This window comes from Eretmochelys imbricata, chromosome 14, assembly GCF_965152235.1.
Source record: "Eretmochelys imbricata isolate rEreImb1 chromosome 14, rEreImb1.hap1, whole genome shotgun sequence".
Taxonomy (NCBI): domain Eukaryota; kingdom Metazoa; phylum Chordata; order Testudines; family Cheloniidae; genus Eretmochelys; species Eretmochelys imbricata.
In genome coordinates this window covers 46003450-46021325 of record NC_135585.1, presented here as the reverse complement: position 1 = coordinate 46021325, position 17876 = coordinate 46003450, and the positions used below count along the sequence as shown (strand labels likewise).

Below are 17876 nucleotides of genomic sequence, written 5' to 3'. Positions count from 1 at the left end.
TGTAAATGTCCCCTGAGAGAGGTTTCAATGTTACAGATCCCAGGGGGCACAGAGCTGGGGTGACCCTGTTCAGAATTCATCCCTGACATTTGCACCCAGGCCGGAGGCAATGAGGGTGGGTCACTGACATGTAAAATCACCAGGGCCGGGGACTGATCTGGGAGATCCCCAGAGAGCCCTGACCTGGGAGAGGTGTGGTCAGGCGATGGAGCCCCTTTACCACAGCAATCAGTGGCCATTTATGCCACGCTGGCTTGTTTTCCTTAATATGTCCCATTCCACAGCGGTGTCTGAATGCCCCAACTGAGATGGGGATCCCTTTGTGCTGGGTGCTGGATACACCAATAGTGAGGGACCGTCCCTGCTCTCGAGAGTGTATTACAATCTAAATATGAGGTGCAGCCATGGTGTGAGCTATGGACCGGTTGCTGGCACAGTGACATCTAACCCTGCTCAGAGCCAGGGCAGACGAGGACTATGGGGGAAATCCCTTCTCTTCGGGTGCATTGTAGGCAGCTGTGAGGCTTGTTACCTCCTCCCCACTGCCCCATGGCACTGTCCTGTCGCTGCATCACACTCACTCACCATCTGGTTTGTTATTTCTGCTGTTCCCCAGACCAAGCTACGATGACGGGGAAGGTTCCCTCATTCTCCCCCGGCTCCACAGTGAGCTCCGCTCTGCCGGGCTACGTCGCTCTCTGCCTCGCTCTACAGGTTCACCGGCTGGCGTCAGGTAGGAGCTCCGGCCTCCTCGCTGGGTTTGCTGCTGTTGCTATTGTTGGTCATCGTCCATCTCACATCACTGCCTTGTCTTATAAGCCACGTCTGCTCAACCTGCCCACAACCAGCCACATGGAGAAACCACAGGGCACGTCTGGGTCCCCAGTAGCCATGTTTGCTACCTAGACACAATCTTGTCAGGCCTAGCTACACACACGCTGCTGCTGTGACTGGAGGCTTCTAAGACAAAGAACACGGCGAGCGCCATTACAGGGCTCACAAACTCTTTAAAGGGACACTACCAAATTCCTATCTACCGCACTGCCAGACTGACTGAAAGTCGCAGATCAGACTCTTCAGGCACAAACAGATCATGAATCCCCGACTCTCTCTGGTTATGAAATGAAAACCCACAAGTCATTCATACTGCACTAGACACATCTGACTCAGGCTGAGAGGGAGACCTCCTCTTACAATGAGGATGGGAGGATATTTGCTGGCTTCTTCATTCTGTACCCTTGGGGAAGGCCTTATAGGCCTGGTCTACACTGGGGGGGATCGATCTAAGTTACGCAACTTCAGCTACGTGAATAAAAGCTGAAGTCGACGTACTTAGATTGACTTACCGCGGCGTCTTCACTGCGGTGAGTCGACTGCTGCCGCTCCCCCGTTGCCTCTCACGGCGCAGGAGTACGGGAGTCGATGGGAGAGCGCTTGGGGACGGATTTATCCCGTCTGGACTCGACGTGATAAATTGATCCCCGCCGATCCGGCGGGTAGTGAAGACATACCCCTAGTGACCCACTCCACCCCTGGGGCTGCCTGCACAGCTTCTTGGGCATTTTGGTTCCCTCCTGCTGGGGTTTCTGTAATGATCTTGGGGCTCATTAAACAACAACTCAGTGAAAGGGAAAGGAATAAACCTTTTAATAAAACAAACTCGACAGCTTTTGTGGTGAAGAGCTGAACACAGCTACACTGAATTCTCAACCTCAGATTCCAGGGCACATCTCTAAATTCTGATGCTCATAATACTGTCCCTCATGAGGGAGCATCTCGAAGGGCATGGCTACACTTGCAGATGTAGAGCACTTTGAGTTAAACCAGCCTTTGGAGAGTGCACTAGGGAAAGCGCCGCAGTCTGTCCACACTGACAGCTCCAAGCGCGCTGGGCATGGCCACATTTGCGGCACTTGCAGCGGCATTGGGAGCGGTGCCTTATGGGTAGCTTTCCCAGCATGCAAGTGACTGCAAGGTGCTTTTCAAATGGGGGGGGGGGGGAGTGTGACCGGGAGTGTGTTGTGTGTATGTGGGGAGAGAGAGAGAGAGAGTGGTTTTTGGGGGAGGCTGAGAGCATGTCAGCAGGCTGTCTTGTAAGTTCAGACAGCAGCAGACCCCCCTTTCCCTCCCCACCTCTCTCTCTCTCACACAGCACTCCACACTGATGTTTGCTTTGTCTCGGAGCAGAGAAGTAGCCGGTTGTCAGAAACGGAGCTTTGAAAGGGCACATCCGCATTCCTGCAGTGATTCAAAAACAATGAGAAGAGTGGCCACGTGACTTAAGGGGATTATGGGACGTTTCCGGAGGCCGATCAGAGCGCAGTAACGCAACACCTCGTCCACACTGACGCCTGGGCCTTGTAGCCAAGGCGCAGCAAACGTTATTCCACTCGCCGAGGTGGAGTACCAGGAGCGCTCTAGCTGCGGAGTCAGAGCGCTTTACATGCCTTGCCAGTGTGGACGGGGAGTGAGCTCGGGCGCCCGGGGCTGCTTTAATGCACGCTAACTCGCAAGTGTAGCCAAGCCCTTAGTTATAATCTTCCACAAACGTATCTCTATATCTTCCCTCTTAAAAAAAACAATTAGCTGTTTGTATATATGTATATAAGAGTTAACAACTACCCAATAGCACATGCATTAAATTCTCAACCCATCTAGTCTATTTCCATAAATCACCTCATAAATTACCTAAAGAGGTGAGGTTACCAGGACATCTCTCTGGAGTGAGTCTTTACCACTCATTTTCCTCAAATTTCTCCAGGCAGGTTAGCAAGTCTCTATGGGCCTTTCAGGACATTTAATCTCCCTCTCTGATCTTCTCATTGGAGTCTGAGTTGTTCTCCTTTGCCTGTTGATGGTAAAGGATCAGTCAGTTGGGAAATGCCAGAGTCCATGTCGACTGTCAATGTGTTGGAACTTTCTGGGATTATACAGAGATCCCTTTGATTGCATCAAAATGTGTCCCCTTGATTTGTCTGGACTACAATCGATGGCAAATTGCCTAAAATCTGCAATGGAAAATTGCAGCCCATTATCGCTAAAGACTTCATCTGGAATTCCATGTCTGGAGAGGATTCCCTTCATGTCATCTATCACTGACTTACCACTAGTACTGTGCAGTGTGCAAATTTCTGGATACAGAGAATAATCCTCTGTGACTATGAAATAATCCTTTGATTGCCAGGTAAATACATCAGTACCTGCCTTCTCAGAAGGTCTTTGTGGAACTGGATGAGGTCACAGTGGCTCTGCTTGTTCCCTTGTTGGCTTGTATTTCAAGCATGAACAGCAGTTTTCTACCACTTTAGTGATGATGTGATTGATCCGTGGTCAATACAGCACCTCTCATGCTTGTTGTTTGCACTTCTCAATTCCTTTTTGGCATGTAATGTTCCTCCAATTTAGTCAGTATTTTACTTAACTTCATGCTTTCACCTTCTTCAAACGCAAAGCTGTTCTAAATATCCAATGCTTCCGCCTCAACAACAGGCAAAAAGATTGATCATTTTACTTGATCATTTTTCTCTTCTGCCCCTCTGGCTACTAAATACAAGTCAAATCTCTTTCTGAATTTTTTCCAGTTCTCTGCAACATTGCCTGACAATTGCAGACTGAATGGAAGTTGCGACACATCCATTTTTGGCTTTTTTTCCCCATTTTAAGCTATTTGAGCTACTATTTTGCTCACAAAATACATACAAAAGCCTTTGTTCTTCTCTGTTTGCTGCTGCATGTACTCCCCTTGCCTCCGCTTTCAGTTGCAAACACAGGAGTTAACTTCAAAATGACTGCAGTCTCCTTCTCGTTCAGCACTTCTGACACCATGTAATGATCTTGGGGTTCATTAAACAACAAACCAGTTTGTTAGGAATGAAACTTTTAATAAAACAAAGCAGAAAGTTTCTGTAGTGAATTGCTGAACACGGCTACACTGTGTTCTCAACCACAGCTTCCAGGGCACATCTCTAAATTCTTGAATTTCACAGGTGCCAACTTTCAGCTTTCCCCGGTGGGGTGTTCCACCGTGCCTCTGTCCCTTTCCCCAAGGCCCCACCCTCGCTCCACCTCTTCCAGCCCCTGCTCTACCCCCTTCCCCAAGGCTACACCGCCACCCTGCCTCTCCCGCCCCAGTTCAGCCCCCTCCCCCAAGCACGCCCTGCCCTTCCTCTGCCTCTTCCCGCCCCTGCTCCTCCCCTCCACCCCAGAACCCCTTGCCTGCCGCTGATCAGCTGCAGGTAGGAGGTGCTGTGGGGGAGGAGCTGATCTGCAGGGCCCTCTGAACACCTGATCGGCGGGTGGCTGGTGGGTGCTGAGCACCCACTATTTTTTTCCGTGGGTGCTCCAGTCTGAAAATTATAATTATACACATCTCTGCATGCCCCAGCTGCAGTCACTGTGTTAGGTGCAGCTGGGTTGACTGGTGGAGACATTGGCTGGAGCAGCTTGGTAGAGCTGTGCTTGTGATCTGAGGAGATCCAGATCTGAGTCCCGTCCCCCCGCCCAGGCATGTGATGAAAGGAGAGAGGTGCAGGTGTACCTTGAGGGATCCTGCATCCCTTAGTTCAGCCCTGAGCTGTGTAGTTGTCAGTAGCAGGGCTCAGGGGCCTGCTTGCCACGGGGATTGTCTGTGTGTTTGACAATGGGGAAGGGGACATATAGTGCTAGATAGAATCCTGGGAGTGTGGGTGGAGGGGCTGTTAAAGGGGGTGAAGGTTTGTAAAATGTAAGAAATGTGGGGCTGTTTCTGGGCAGTTGCTCAATGTTGAGGGCAGAATGGGGTGGGTTGCTCCTGTACAGCGCAGCTCACCTAAAACAAATGTTCCCTTAGCAAGGAGAAGGTGTTTGTGCTGCAGTTGTCATGTGCCCTGATCCCTGAGGGACGTGCTCTATCTGCACAGGCAGGGTGTGGGCCTGTGCCCCATGGGTTTGTTAGGTCATTGCTCAAACAGGGCAGAGTTAAGGTCGCTTCGGCATGTACCTTAACTCTGCATTTGCTGGTTTTCAGAGGCCTGAGTTTTGCTGAACTCAATTTTCTGGAAGGACGTGAGATACCGCTGGGAACTTTAACTCTGCATTAGCAAAGATTTTGTCAGTGACTTTCCTTCCTAGTTTCTTGAACAGAAAGAGGACTCTTTGTAGTAGACAGTAGTGGCCATTTAGGAGGTTGTAGTTCTCACTTAGGTTTGCAGCTGATACACGACTGTGGCTCGATAATGACAAAAAGCCCTAGCTTTTATATAATGTTTTTCATCAATAGAGCTCAAGGAACTTTATTCATTATTCCCATTTTACAGATGGGGAAACTGAGGCACAGAGCAGTGAAAAGACTTGCTCAAGGTCACCCAGCAGGCCAGTGGCAGAGCCAGGAATAGTCCGAGTTCAGTGGTCTCTCCACTAGGCCACATGGTTGTTGTGCTGTTCCTCAGCACTCCTTGCCCCATCGACACTTTTTGTTACAGTGCAGTGGGGATAATGGGGTTGTGTTTTGAAGGGTTTACAATGTGTAGTTGCTAACAGGGCTGGTGAGAGAAATCTGAGACACAGTCTGTATCCCAGCATCATGACAGTTCTTACAGTGATTGTAAGTGTGAGATAAAACTTCTGAGTCTGTCTCCTTCTCCATCCCCTGCCCCACCATCCCTCACAACATGTAGCTCCCCCCTTCCCCCTCCAACATTCCAGCTCTCCCTCCCCTTCCCACACCGTTAAGCCATTAGTTAGCACTGTCGAAGCCTTTAAATATGTAAGATGTTGCTCCTCGCTGTCTCCAGATGGGATAGACATACCTGCGCTAGTTCTGATCAAGCTATCGTGCTATAAATGGCAGAGTAGACACAGTGGCATGAGCAGCCTCCCTGAATATGTACCTAGGGTCCTGGGCAGGATCATACCTGGAGAGCTAACCCATCCGCCCGCTCACACCACCACGGCTACGCTTTCTCACACTAGCTCAATCAGAACTAGTGGGTGCATGTCTGCCCACACTGGAAATTATACCTCCAGCTCAAGGTGGAGACGTCCCCTCAGTGTTACCAGCTCGCAGAATTTTATCACAAGTCTCATGATATTTGATGTGTTTCTTTAAGCCACAAGTCCTGCAGGCCTGTGATTAGGTGAGAATCTCAGCTTTCAGTTTGCTTTAAAGTAAGTGTCTGTCTGTCCCTTGTGGTTGCAGATAAATGCTTGGAAATGTGACCCCAGTCAACTTTAAAGGTTCAGAAATCAGAAGGCCAAGAACAAGCCCAATTTTATGATTTTAAAAAAAAATCTCTATTTTTATGCCAATCCCATGATTTTTCAGGGGGTTGACTCCTGATTTTTGAACACTTCAAAGATGGCAATAAGCACCCAGCTGCACTTACATTTCTGCCTGTCTTGGTTCCTCTCCTATTTAATTTTTCTTTCCCCCCGATACATTTCACAGCACGGTTCACAGTGACAGGACCTGACCATCCGATCACTGCCTCCCTAGGCGGGGAGGCCGTCATGCCCTGCCACCTCTCCCCCAGGATGAGCGCTGAGGACATGGAGCTGAGGTGGTTCCGATCCCAGTTCTCTGCAGTTGTGCACCGGTATAAGGATGGACGGGATCAGTATGGAGAGCAGATGCCGGGATATCAGGGAAGGACAGAGCTGCTGAAACATAATATCACCAGTGGGAGTGTTTCCCTGAGAATACGCAATGTCCAACTTTCTGACCATGGACAGTACACGTGTTTCTTTCAGTCCAGTGTCTCGTATGAAGAAGCCTCACTGGAACTGCAGGTGGCAGGTCTGTAGCTTGTTTTACCTCACTAGCAGCATAATAAACGGGGCAGGAGAGCTCATTGTGGGAGGACTCTGGATGCTTCTCATTCACACATTGATACCCAGAATCCCCTTTCAGACTCTAGTTACTGAGCAGCAGCTGCTCTCTGAGAATGAACTGGAGGAATTTCACATCTGTGCTCGGCACTCTGCATATTTTTCTAAACCTGGCTTTGTTTTAACTAGAATGGAATAGAGTTCAAACATTCCTCAGCCATTAAAACAGCCCCACCATTCCCATGTCCCAGGCTCTATTTCTATCAGGTGACTTTCCCAAGTTTGCTTATTTAAATACACCGTGTGTTCTGTACAACGTTCCCAAGATGTTTCCATTTTATGAACCAGAGTTGGGTTGGTGCCGAGTGCTGGTGATTCCCTGTGAAGTGCCTGAGCTGCTCAGCATTTCTCAGGAGCTGGCCACGTATTTATTTATTAACTTGCAGTTTTCTCTGTTCGCTTTCTATTGGAATTGCCTTATTATTTTCCATCGAGGATACACTCAGGATCTCACGAAAGCTTATGGTCAAATAAATTGGTTAGTCTCTAAGGTGCCACAAGTCCTCCTTTTCTTTTTGCGAATACAGACTAACACGGCTGCTACTCTGAAACCACTCAGGATCTAATTTCCACAGATAGAAATCAGTATCAGGAAATTATAGAGGAGGGAAAAGATCTCCCAACCCTCAGATAAACACTTGCCGTGTATGCTTACATAGTTTCCAGTGACCCTGGGTTCTGTGCATGCAGAGGGAGAATTAATTCATTCTTCCTCCTCTTGTTCTCTTTGCTAAATGCATAGAATTAACACAGGTTTATTCCATTCGTCTCTAGTTTCAGGCTCTGACCCCCACATATCTGTTGCTGGTCACCAGGACGGAGGGATCCGGGTTGTGTGTCGATCGGCAGGCTGGCTCCCAGAACCTGAGGCTCAGTGGAGAGATCACCGTGGGCAGTTGCTACCATCTGCCTCTGAAAAAACATCTAAGGAGGCCAGTGACCTGTTTCAAAGCCAGATTTCTATTGTTATAACAGAACATTCCAACCAGGACTTGTCCTGTTCTGTCAGGAACCCGCTCCTCAATCAAGAGAAAATATCAACAGTTTCCATAGCAGGTCAGTGCCCGCCCACACTGCGCCGGGGATAGAATGGATGTGGCAGATGTCAGTGGGGTGTTGTATGATTGTGTGTTTATATATATTTTTTTCTAGCTATTCTCCTAGGAAGGCTTCATGTAGTACATGCCAAAAAACTAAATCAGTGTAACAGAACCACCAGGGACCCAGGCCTGCAGTCCAGATCCAGGCAACTCTCCCACTGGCTTAGCTGAGAGCTCTGTCTGAGTAAAGACCGAGGGACCAGACTATCACTATTATATTTGTGACCCGAGGTGCCTAGGGTAGCCCACACTGAAAATGCTAAGATCAAGGTAGGCTGTAAAAAGGAGAGCAGATTCTCCCAGAGAGCCAGCCACATTACCAGATCAATACAAGTTTGGATCTTACCCAAAATACCACACTGCCAGCCAATCCTTCAGTAACTAAAACTAAAGGTTTGTCATAACAGGAAAAAAAGGAAAAAAACAAGAAGAGAGTTATTAAAAGGTCAGAGCAATCAGACACGTACATATGACTTTGGAGACCATATAACAGGTTCTTAGCAGCACTGGTGATTTTTTCTGGCTTGTAAAGTCCCTCTGGAACACACCAGAGCTTGGATGGGTCTATCAGTCCTTTGTTCAAAGCTTCAGGTTGTAGAGAAGTTACTCCAGAGGTGAGAAGTCGGAATGAAGACAAAACGGAGAAGATGCAGCTGCCTTTCTATATGGCGTGTACACTCTTTGTCCCAAACACAAGCTCACAGCACGTGAGCATTAGAAAAGCTCTTGGAGTCCCCTGTTCACAGGCATGTCCCTACATGTTCTGCTAACTCATAGGTGTAGCCCCTGGCTTCTCTCAGTGGGTTCATTGTACAGCTGATTGCCCTTGATGGGCCATCAAACACGCTAGATAGTGCTGATGCCAATCCATCTGGGGCTGTCACCCAGATACACAGCACAAGTTTGAGATATCAATATGTCACATATATTTATAACTCATGATACAAAGATGATACATACGTATAAATAAGCTTATCATATTTAGCAAATCATAACTTTCCCACTGATCCCTTACATGGTGTATCTTGTAAGAGCCATTGCAATTTTGTAATATTGGTACCAACAATACTATAAATGTTCACCTACATTCTGTAGAGTGTCACAATATTAAATTTCATAAAAGTGAGGGAATTCAGAGTGAGAATCTGCATGGCCCCATTGACCCTGATCTCCCCTGAGCATGTACTTTCTGATGGTGTGTTACACAATCACACAATGGGCCCAGTTCTTCACACACAAATCAGTGGGAGATCTAGACACAGAAGGGTCAGACCCCAAATCAGCAGATATGAAATATTACGTAGGTGTATCCTGAGTTATAGAGCGGGAAGTGCAGGGAGCCTTTATATTATTCACTGCCAGCTGTCATGATATTTTAGTGAGTCTCCTGATAGTGCCTGTTTCAATTAAAGCCCTGGCCACTAGAATTGAGTGTTTATATCAGAATCTCAGCTTTACTTATAAAAACATTTCTAACCCTCCTGCTTGCAGAGACAAGCTTGAAAACATGGCCCCTGTAGGCTCTCAACCAGAAGGCAAATACAAAGGAACATTCATTATTTTTTAAAATCTCATGATTTGGGGGTTGGATTCATGACTTTTGACACTTGGGACGGCAATGCTGCTATCAAATATTATTGTTAATATAGAATTAATGTTTTAGTCAACACTGAACAATAACAGCACCCACCGTACTGTCAGGGGTATTTGAACGGAGGAGCTGAGACGTCTTAAAAACCAAAGTCCTTTAATGCAGCCAGTGTTCTCCCACAGCAGCACCTGGCTCCCTTACAGTGGGCTACTGATGAGGCCATCATAGAAAAATTTCACCTTCGCTTTCCATTACCCCAGCCTCTCTCGCAAACCACCCGCCTACACCCAGCCAGTGGGGAAGGGGAAGCCTATTTCCATATTTAGGATTCTGCTTATCTCAAGAGCTAAGGTCTGCACTGTCCTGTCTGAATTTCCTGACTCATATTTTGTGGCCATTGATTTCAGAGACCACTCTGCATGGACAATCCTCTTGGGGCTTTTACGTGTACTGTAGAAGCTCAGAGTTACGAATACCTCGGGAACGGAGGTTGTTCGTAACTCTGAAATGTTTGTATTCTGAACCAAGCATCATGGTTGTTCTTTCAAACGTTTACAGCTGAACATTGACTTACTAAAGCTTGGAAACTTTCCTATGCAGAAGAAAAATGCAGGTTTCCCTTTATGTTTTTAGCAGTTCACGTTTAACACAGCACTGTCCTGTATTTGCTTTTTTATTTTCTGGTCTCTGCTGCTGCTTGATTGTGTATTTCCAGTTCCACATGGGGTGTGTGGTTGACTTGTCAGTTCGTAACTATGGTGTTTGTAACTCTGAGGTTCTACTGTATCTAAAAGAGGTGCTGTCATTCAACCGCAGCGACTGGATTCGAAGCAGGAATTAATTCAGGACATTTCTTTGGCCTGTGTTGTGCAGGAGGACAGACTAGATCAGGGGTTCTCAAACTTCATTGCACTGTGACCCCCTTCTGAAAACAAAATTTACCACACGATCCCCCCTGAATCTGAAGCCCAAGGGCTTAAGCCGTGTGTGGCAGGGCAGTAGCCCAAGCCCTGCAGCCCTGGGCTGAAGCCACACTGAGTCTAACGCTGGCCCTGGCAACCCCATTAAAACGAGGCCGTGACCCACAGTTTGAGAACCACTGGACTAGATGATCACAGTGGTCCCCTCTGGCCTTAACATCTGTGAATCGATGACCTTATATTTTAATAAAAAGAATAAATACCGAGACAGAGGAATGTGAAAGAGTGCAGGAGAGGAGGGGGGTGCCGCTGTTCCACACATGTCTACACAGTGGCAAGGAATGACCGGGTCCAGTTTGGCTGCACCTGAGAGATTTAAGAGAGTCAAAGCCCTGGGCAGTGTGGCTTTTAAGACCTCAGGGAGCGAGATAACAGAAGCAGGAATCAGCATGAGGTCTCCCTCCTTCCTAACAAGGTCTGCAGAGCGCTGGCCACAGGCCACCAGGAACGTCAAGGGCCAGTGCTCAGCCCAGCCATGACTAGTTTTGTACCTATGGTATTTTCCAGGGGAAAACATCTGTGGGGGGCGGTTGAATGTCTAAGCTCCTGCTGGCGCGTGTTTCAAGGACACATCCTTTGGTGAAAGGGCATTTTCACTCAGCTGTACTGGTGCCACCTCAGCTTAGAGTTTATAGTTTTCAGTCTGGTGATCTCTACGTGAGTGAACGTACTTCTGCATGTGGTGATCGATTGGATGATGAGTTTGTAACCAGCGAGGCTCCCCCTTCCCTTGTGTCCTCTGTGTGTGTGGGTCACACTGATGTGTTGTGGGAAAGGGGATCCACACCTCTCCATCCAGCCCTGGCTTAGGGTCATGGGTTCAGAGGTAACTCTGGTTTCACTAGTTTTTTCTGTTTCCTGCATGTTGTTTTCTAAAAATTCTGACATTAAGAGTGACATTTTCACAAGCACCTAAGTGAAGTGACTTGAAACTCTCATCCCCATGGTCTCTGCTCCTTCTGGGCCCATCTACGCTACAATTACAGCCATGGCAGGGTGTCACCCAGACCCAGCTCCAATCTGTAGTGTAGTTGGGATGTTAGCCATATTCCAGAGCTAAGATAAGACTTGGACTCCCACTGGCTTTGTAATAAAGCATGGGGGCAGGGGCAACAGAAAATCCCTAAAAGTGGGGGGGCCACCAATGCCTGAACCATGGCCCTGCCCGCACCCCACCCCTTCCACCAAGGCCCTGCCCCTTCTCCCTGAGACCCTGCTCTCATGCCACCTATTCCTTCCGAGGCCCCGCTCCCACGCCGCCTCTTCCCCCCCATGACCCCACCCCCATTCCTCTCTGGTCCTCCCCCCATTGCTCGGCCTTACGGCCAGTAAAACGTGGGAGGGCTATGCTTTTAAAAGTGATGGGGCCATGCCCCCCAGGCCTCTCCTGTTCCTGCGCCCCTGCATGGAGGAGCCGTATCTCACCAGGACATCCATCGGGAGCTCCCATAGGATTCCTTCAGCCAGTCATGCCGTGTTGTCACTGATCACCAAAATCCAGCATTTCCCCTCAGTGGCCCAGATTCACAAAGAGACAGAGACATTGTGAGACTGAGCATTGCAGTGCTTAGCTTTTAGGGACCTAGAAATCACTGGAGCAACACTGGGATCCACAAAGCCTGACTTAGGCACCCAGGCTCCCTGTACAATGGATGAGGAGGGACCTAAGAACGGGATCCACAAAAGCAAGTACACAAGGCGGGGAGCTGCCTTAGCTAGCCATTGGGAGATTCTGATGAGAAGGGTGTTTCCTAAGCCCTGCCCCTTTCCTAGAGTTCAGTGTCAGATGCAGGGAGGCACCTATCTCGGCTTGTGATCCAAGAACTGGAGCTACTTGAGATGGGTTGCCCCACCCTTTTGCAGTGTCACCTGATGTACTGGGGTTCCACTGGGCCTGCCTGTTCCTGCATCCGATGAAGTGAGCTGTAGCTCACGAAAGCTTATGCTCAAATAAATTGGTTAGTCTCTAAGGTGCCACAAGTCCTCCTGTTCTTTTTGCATATTTAATAAGTCATAACCTTTCCAGTGATATCTCACATGATCCATTTTGCATGAAACATATCTTAGTTATGCACTATTCATATTCTAACCATATCTCTATAAAGAATATGGGGCATAGTGCCACACCCCTCACCTGGGGTCAGGCAGCTTAGGCAGCGAAGTTGTTTCTTGTGAGAATGAGCTAGGTGCCTGCTTCACCCTGCACAAAATGGCCAGAGGAGGAAGAACTCTCCTTTTGTCTTTTCACCCAGTGGTTAGAGAAAGAAGGGATTTGAAGAGGGGTTTCCCCCTTGCAGGGGAGTGCTGTAAGCACTGAGCTATGGGGATACTCTGAGGTGGGTCTCTCGGTCTCTCCTGTTAAAGCTGATACACTTTGGATAAATAATTATAGAGACACGGGAGCAGGACACTCGTCTCCCACATGTGCGCCTTAACTACCCGGCTATGGAGTCACTAGTACTGCCTCGGTCTGTCCCAGGGGCTAAGAAGTAGATAGTCCCAGCTGGAACAGTTTTAACCGGAGAGATTGAGGGTACTCCAGACACCAGAATGTGCCTAGTTCAGTGGTTAGCACATGCCCCTCAGCTATGAAAGTTCCCTGTTCAAATCCTGTCTCCCCATGCAGTGCAGGGAGAGAACTGAACCGGGCCCCAACATCCTGGGTGAGTGCTCCAACCACTAGGCTGGAAGGTATAAGATGGGTGACTCTACCTCCTCTGGCTGGATTTTGAATGGAGGCTGATGGAGAGAGGTATCTGGGTTCCTAGAGCGAGGCAGCAGTGAGCAGGCCCAGAGGCATGTGGGGAACTTTTACCCTGAAAGGTTAGGCGCTGAGTGAGTCAAGGTGCCTCAAGGGACAGGTGGAAGTCAAGCAGAGGTTTTCCAGGTTGCAATGGTGCTTAAAACTGGGGTTTAGGTGTCTAAGCGCCATTGTGGATCTGGGCCTCAGTGTTTCCAAACTAATGGTACTTTCCTTTGCAGAGCTGTTTTTCCCAAGGGTCAATCCCTGGATGGTGGCTCTGGGGGTGATCCTGGCTCTTCTGGCTGTTGTCATTCCCCTGTCCAGTTACTGCATCTGGAGGCAACACAGAGCGAAAGGTAAAGTGACAAGAAGGGAGAATTCAATGTGACCAGAGGGACAATGTCATTAAAAACAAACCATGGGACTGAATTGATTCAGGTAATTAATTCAGTGTTCTAAAGAGAGTTTGGAACAATGGGAGATGGACAGAGGCTGTGGGAGAAGGAGGGGTTGAATTAATTATTATTCAGAAACAAAAAAGCTTCATTTAATGTGAGTTACAGTTGCTCTCATCAATAAACCGAACCATAAAAAATGAGGAAATACAATGTAAATGATTAAAAGTCAAGTACAATCTCTAATAAAATAACAAAAAGCATATATGATATCTTTAGAAAATGAAACACCACTCTTCGCTCCGACCAGAATACATCCTAATGTATTGGTGTTAATATTTACTTCCAATTTTAATAACTATTGGCTTACACTAATTGTGTTATAATATTTTTTTCTTTATTAGTTATTTTAATGGTCCTTAAAATGACCAAAACGTATGGTTAAATAGTGCCATTATTACAGTCATTGTAAAGATGACTCATTTTGGACATATTTCTTATTTATTGTATAAATATGTTTCTTATCTTTATCATCTGTATAGAATGTTTGGTGGTGGTGCTCGGGCTCAGCCTTTGGCCCCAGCAGCCCCAAAAAGTCTAATGCCATCCCTGGCAACCCCATTAAAATGGAGTCGCGACCCCCTTTGGGATCCCGACCCACAGTTTGAGAACTGCTGCTGAAGCAGGCTGGGCAGAAACGCTATCCCACAAGGAGTGATTTCGGCTCTAGCCATCACTTAACAAAACAAAAGACTCCTAATGGAGCCTTAACCAGCTTATCTTTGAACAGTGGGGAGGAGCTGGTTAGCCCTGCCTAGGGCTATGTCTACACTACACAGCTTTTAGCTACATGGCTGTATCGCTACAGCCGTGCCGCTAAAACTTGTGCAGTGTAGCCGCTGTTTGTCAGCTCTCCTACTCACAAAAAATTTCCACCCCCCACGAGCGGCATTTGCACTGTCGACAGGAGAGCGCTCCAGCCCACAACGCACTGTTCACGCTAGCACTTGTCACGGCAAAACTTTTGTCTTTTGGGGGGCGGCGGCGGCAGGGGCGGGGGTTAACATTTCTGAAAGACAAACGTTTTGTTTTTTAATTGCCAGTGTAGATATAGCCTAGAGACTCTTGGGCAGAGCCCTGCCTCTCAGCAGGGACACCGGTCTTCACCCCCTCTTCCCTTTCACAGGGTTCTGGCATCCCAGCCCCCTGCTTAGCGAGCTCTTTTCAATTAAGGGTGAGCCCTTCAATCAGGACAGGCTAAGCACAGTTCTGCTGCCCTTTACTCATACAATAAGGATAACAACATTTCATTACCACTGCACTCAGTACTAAAGTGATTTGTAACCCAGCACCAGCCAAAGTTGATCACTTTGGGCAAAACAGCTTTGTCTGCTGGCTACCTAGGCAGAGTCGGTGTGTTCATGTAAATACAATCTGGTCCTGAAACCTTTTCCCCTCCCCAACTAGCTGTCAGGGGAGAGCTCATTCAGACCCTGTTTACATCCTCCCCCCAGCTCAGAATGTGTTGTCCCAGCCAGTCACGCTCCGGATTACACCAATAGCATGAGTTTGCCCCAAAAGATCTGAGGAAACCTATATGGCTGCCACAAGCCTGTGAGCTGAGTGTATTGCTTCTTCACTAATCACCCCAGGTGCATCATAAGTTATCCTGTTTACTGGCCTCATAACCCTGTCGCACCTATTGAGAGTGGGTATGGCAGGGGCAGGGGGAACGTCGTCTTGGGCTAGGGATGGTGAGTGTTCCTCTGAGGTACCTCAGCTACTGGCACATCCCCCTGCATCTCTTGTTCTGGTACTGGAAGGTCTAGGGTACCAGGGACACCTTCCATTTGTATGTCCCTCTGTCCAACAACCTAGGTGTGTTATCACTGGCCTGTTTTTCTTCCAGGAGATCTGGGAATGTTGGTGGGACAAGCTCATTATCCCAGGCTGATCTCATTGTTGACATGCGTGTGCCAGCAACAGGCCTAAATGCTTCTTCCATGGGGTTCAGAGCACTGTGCCCAGGCTGTGACCTGGCTGCAGTAGTTCAGACCCCCATTGTAACCCTGTCAGGGACACGGTGGCTGATGATGTCATTATGCTTCTTGCGACAGTGTCCCTCTGCCCGTTTTCTCTTCTGTGCTGATTGCCTGCCAGTTCCAACCCCCTCCCACCCAGTCCCGTCACCCCAAACTCACCCGCACCCCCATCCTGCTCCCCTCCCTTCCATTACAGTAGAATGTCAGAGTTATGAACACCTTGGGAATGGAGGTTGTTTGTATCTCTGAAATGTTCATAACTGCACAAAACGTTATGGTTCTTTCAAAAGTTTACAACTGAACAATCACTTACTACAGCTTTGAAACTTTACTGAAACTGCCCATCACCCCAACTTCACTCCATCCCCCGTCCTGCTCCACTCCCCCTCCCTTTCCATGTAGCTCATCCCTCCCCCCTGCACAGCGCAATGTGACTGTTAAATCGTGGCACTGACGTGCCATTTGCACCATCACTCTGCTTGTACGTTCTGCCCCTTCCCCCGCCCTGTGCCTGTCTTGTCTGGTTAGACTGAGCCCTTCGGGGCAGGGACTGGCGGCTACTCCGTGTCTGTGCAGTGCCCAGCACTGGCCTGGGCTGGCCACTAGGCGCTGCCATAACACAGAGAGGGGAACGCACTTTGTTACTCATGTAGGCTGAATTGTACACCCAGGTGGGCCCACCGCCCACTACGGACACGTCCTTCAAACCCACACCCCATTCTGGGCAGATCCCTATTGATCTGGATGAAAATTGGAAAACCAAATTCCATTAAATGTGGCTTTTCCATGTTTCTGATTTCCACCAAAATCCATAGGGTTCTGCACAGGGCTGGAGTCGGGGAGGGGTCTTGCTGGACTGGGGACAAGTTACCTGGCTAGGGCAGTGGCTGGAGGGGAATGAGAGGCACCCTGACCCTCACACTAAACCCTAATCCTAACCCTGAGGTCACTGCTTCACCCTGTATCCTGAGATTTTAGTGCAAATCAGGCTTTTACAGATTTCCATTTTTCACCAAAATCCGGAAGGTTCTGCCCATTGATGCCTAAAACATGCCCTGAAACGGAGCTGATGGGACGTGGTTTTCAAAAGTTATCACATTGCAGACAGACAGACAGAAAGAAACACCATCAAGTTGAGTGTGGGGCCTCACTTCCCTCAGCCAATAATAAGAAGTTGATTTTCATAAAAGCTTTAACCTCAAAGTAGTTGTTTTATTTGGGGATAATTATCTGAGCAGACCTTTAGTGTGTGTTCACTAGGACCACAATTCAGCAGGGTAGTTAAGCACATGCCGCACTTTAAGCCCATGAGTCAATCCATCCCGGTTCAGCGTGTGCTTAAGTGTTTCACTGAATCAGGCTCTAAAACAGAAGCGCTAGCTGCTTCAGGAGAAGGTGCGAAAACCCCCCTAGTGGCTGATGATGGATTAACCTGCCCCCAGGGAAAGTTCCCTGCTGACCCCAGTCAGTTAGCAATTGGCTTGTGCCCTGAAGCAGGAGGGCATTTCTCTACCTTCCAGAATGCTTGCGTTTTTTGAGAACTGTGATAAGTCTGGAGATTCCCATTTCCATATCAATGCCTGGGCTTTTTTGAATCCTTTGTCCATTTGGGTTTTTTTTCCTTTGTTTGTCTGTTTTGTTTTAATTCTACCCAGTATAAATCTGTATGTTCTCATTATCAGTCTAAATGTCCTTTTGTTTTACTCCTGCTAAACTCCTGGCCTCAATGCTATCTTGTGGCAAGTTGTTCCACAGGCTAAGTATGCACCCTATAAAACAGTATTTTGTAAAATCATACAATCATAGGACTGGAAGGGACCTTGAGAGGCCATTTCCTCTTACAGTTTGAAATTTGCTGCTTTTCATTTTATTTGAGTATCCTCTTGCTCTTGTATTAGTAGAGAAGGTAGGTCTGAGCACCCAATTTCTCTCTCTCACTCAGTGCTTTGCATTTCTCTGTCATGTCTCCTATCCAAACTAAAATGTGCCACCTTTTAAAATCACTTCTTATACAGACGTGCCTTCAGGGCTCTAATCATTATTGTTGCCCATCTCTGTAATGTCCTTTCTGAGATGGGGTGACCCGTGCTGCGCACGGTGCCCAGGTGAAGGACTAGTTAAGTATATTTTTCTGTCTTGTTCTTTCTGCATCCTAACTCTT

General features: G+C 48.0%; 1 protein-coding gene across 2 annotated transcripts in view; it reads left to right on the top strand.

The window, feature by feature from the left end:
- The window catches only part of LOC144275263 (butyrophilin subfamily 1 member A1-like), a 28370-nt gene that overhangs the window by 894 nt on the left and 9600 nt on the right, over positions 1 to 17876 (top strand). The window contains exons 2-5 of one of the 2 annotated variants that reach the window (XM_077834456.1): positions 617 to 733; positions 6425 to 6772; positions 7639 to 7920; positions 13518 to 13634. In XM_077834456.1, coding sequence (XP_077690582.1) covers positions 628 to 733; positions 6425 to 6772; positions 7639 to 7920; positions 13518 to 13634 — 853 coding nt within the window. In that variant the 5' untranslated portion in view covers positions 617 to 627. The remainder of the gene's footprint in view (positions 1 to 616; positions 734 to 6424; positions 6773 to 7638; positions 7921 to 13517; positions 13635 to 17876) is intronic. The other variant, XM_077834457.1, reaches the window with a different exon arrangement.